The sequence below is a fragment of the Penaeus vannamei genome, chromosome 35, assembly GCF_042767895.1.
Source record: "Penaeus vannamei isolate JL-2024 chromosome 35, ASM4276789v1, whole genome shotgun sequence".
NCBI classification, from domain to species: Eukaryota; Metazoa; Arthropoda; class Malacostraca; order Decapoda; family Penaeidae; genus Penaeus; species Penaeus vannamei.
The window spans coordinates 18,399,601-18,402,100 of record NC_091583.1 but is presented as its reverse complement, the minus strand read 5'-3'; the positions used below and the strand labels follow the sequence as shown (position 1 = coordinate 18,402,100).

Here is a 2,500-nt window from a genome sequence, read left to right as displayed (position 1 = left end):
CGGGAATTGAGGAGCAGAAAGGGGAGACAAAAAAAATAAATAAATAAAAAAAAAGAAAAAGAAAAAAAAATACGTGCATATATACACATATATGTTTGAGTTTGTATGTATATAAAGATAAACACACACACATACACACACACACACACACACACACACACACACACACACACACAAACACACACACATACACATAGTTTATAGCCAATAGCAGTCCCACAAATTACTAACGTACCTATTTTCGGCTTCCAAATCAACGGAATTAGAATAATAGGAAGGAAAATGTAGATTTGTGTGTCGACTGCTGTGTACCAACAATGGCCAAGACACTGTAAGGGAACAATAACTATTATTCAATGGAATAATAACTGTTGACTAATGATAATGATGGCGATTGTGATGGTGTTGATAATGATGATGACACAGAATTGGTAATGACAGTTATTAATGATAAAGATAATAATAACAGTAACGATAATGACAATAACATTGATAGTAATCAGGTGTATTGTTTACATTTGGCTAAGAAAAAAACAACCGTTAAACTGTGGAAATTAAGCATAATAATGATATCAAAAGTAATAATGATAATTATACTGCTATTACTACTACTACTACTACTACTACTAATAATAAAAATAATGATAATACTAATAACAAAGATGATAATAATGACGATAATGATAATAGTAATAATAACAACAATAATAATAAACACAATCACAATAATGATAATAATAATAGTAGCAATAATGATAACAAAAATGATAATCATATCACCATTATCATGATTATCATCATTATTGTCATAATGTAGAAAGGTATGAGAATGAATATATGTATGCATGTATTTCTGACGAAGAAATATTCGAAATCGGCCAAATTTCTTCTCATTCATAACATTCTACATTTGTTAATAGGAATACGGTATACTATCATTATTATCATTAATATAAGAATAACAACAACAATAATAATAATGATAATAATAATAGTAATATCAATAATGATAATACAGCTACTACTAATAATAACAATACCAACACAAATAACAGTGATAATGATAATAACAAAAAATAGCGATAAGAAGAATTATGGAAATTGTGATAACAACAACAATAATAATAATAATAATAACAATAAAAAGAAGATGAAGAAGAAGCAGAAGGGAATGAAGAAGCATAATGATAACAAAACATAGCGATGATTATAATTAAATCAATTATGAAAATAATAAAAATGTTAACAGAATCAATGAAAATTATGATAATGATAACAATAATAACAAAGATGAAAATGACAGTAGTAATAATGATGATAATAAAGTCAATAATAATGATAATAATAATGACAATAATAATATTAATAATAATAATAACAGCAACTATGATAATGATGACAATAATAATAATAGTAGTAATACTAGCCGCAGTAACAGAAGTAGCAGTAGCAACAGAGGTAGTAGTAGTGGTAATAGAAGTAGCAGTAGTAGTGGTAGTAGTAGCGGTAGTAATGGTAGTAATAATAGTAATAGTGGTAGTGGTAGTAGTAGTTGTAGCAGCAGCAATAGTAGTAGAGGTAGTAATAGTAGTAGTACTGGTAACCGCAGCAGCAGCAGAAGGGGCAGAAGTAGTAACAGAAATGGTGATAATAGTAGTAGTAGTAATAGTAGTAGTAGTAATAGTAGTAGTAATAGTAATAGTAGTAGTAATAGTAATAGTAGTAGTAATAGTAGTAGTAGTAGTAATAGTAGTAATAATAGTAGTAGTAGTAGTAGTAGTAATAGTAGTAGTAGTAATAGTAGTAGTAGTAGTAATAGTAGTAGTAATAGTAGTAGTAGTAGTAGTAGTGGTAGTAGTTGTTTTTGTTGCAGCAGTATTAATGGTAGTAGAAGTAGTGACAAAAATACTGATAAGATTAATGACAACGATAACGCCAAGGAGAATTGAGAAACTATTGATCGAAATAAGAAAAATGATGACAGAGATGATGATTGTGATAGGAACAGAAAAATGGTAACACGATAACAATGAAAGCGATAACAGATAATAACATTAACTAATGGAACTCCAGAACGAGAACGAATTGTGATAAAAGACAAAAATGATCATTAGTTGAACACACATACAAACACACACACATAAACATAAAAAACGCACACACACACACACACAAACAAATACGAGCACAAAAAAATGAAAACAAATGAATAAACAAAGCATATGCACGCAAAAAAAGACGCACACACACACATACAAATCCGAGCACAAAAAAAATGAAAACAAATTAATAAACAAAGCATATGCACGCAAAAAAAGACGCATACACACACACAAACAAATACGAGCGCAAAAAAATGAAAAACAAATGAATAAACAAAGCATATGCACGCAAAAACAGACGCACACACACACAAACAAATCCGAGCACAAAAAAAATGAAAACAAATGAATAAACAAAGCATATGCACGCAAAAAAAGACGCACACACACACAAACAA

At 29.0% G+C, this 2,500-nt stretch overlaps 1 protein-coding gene across 1 annotated transcript in view; it reads right to left on the bottom strand.

Moving 5' to 3' along the window:
- Positions 1-2,500, bottom strand: part of LOC113816112 (nose resistant to fluoxetine protein 6) — a gene marked incomplete at its 5' end in the record, with an annotated part of 11,461 nt that overhangs the window by 4,663 nt on the left and 4,298 nt on the right. Inside the window, 1 exon segment of the mRNA XM_070113837.1 lies at positions 236-329. Coding sequence (XP_069969938.1) covers positions 236-329 — 94 coding nt within the window.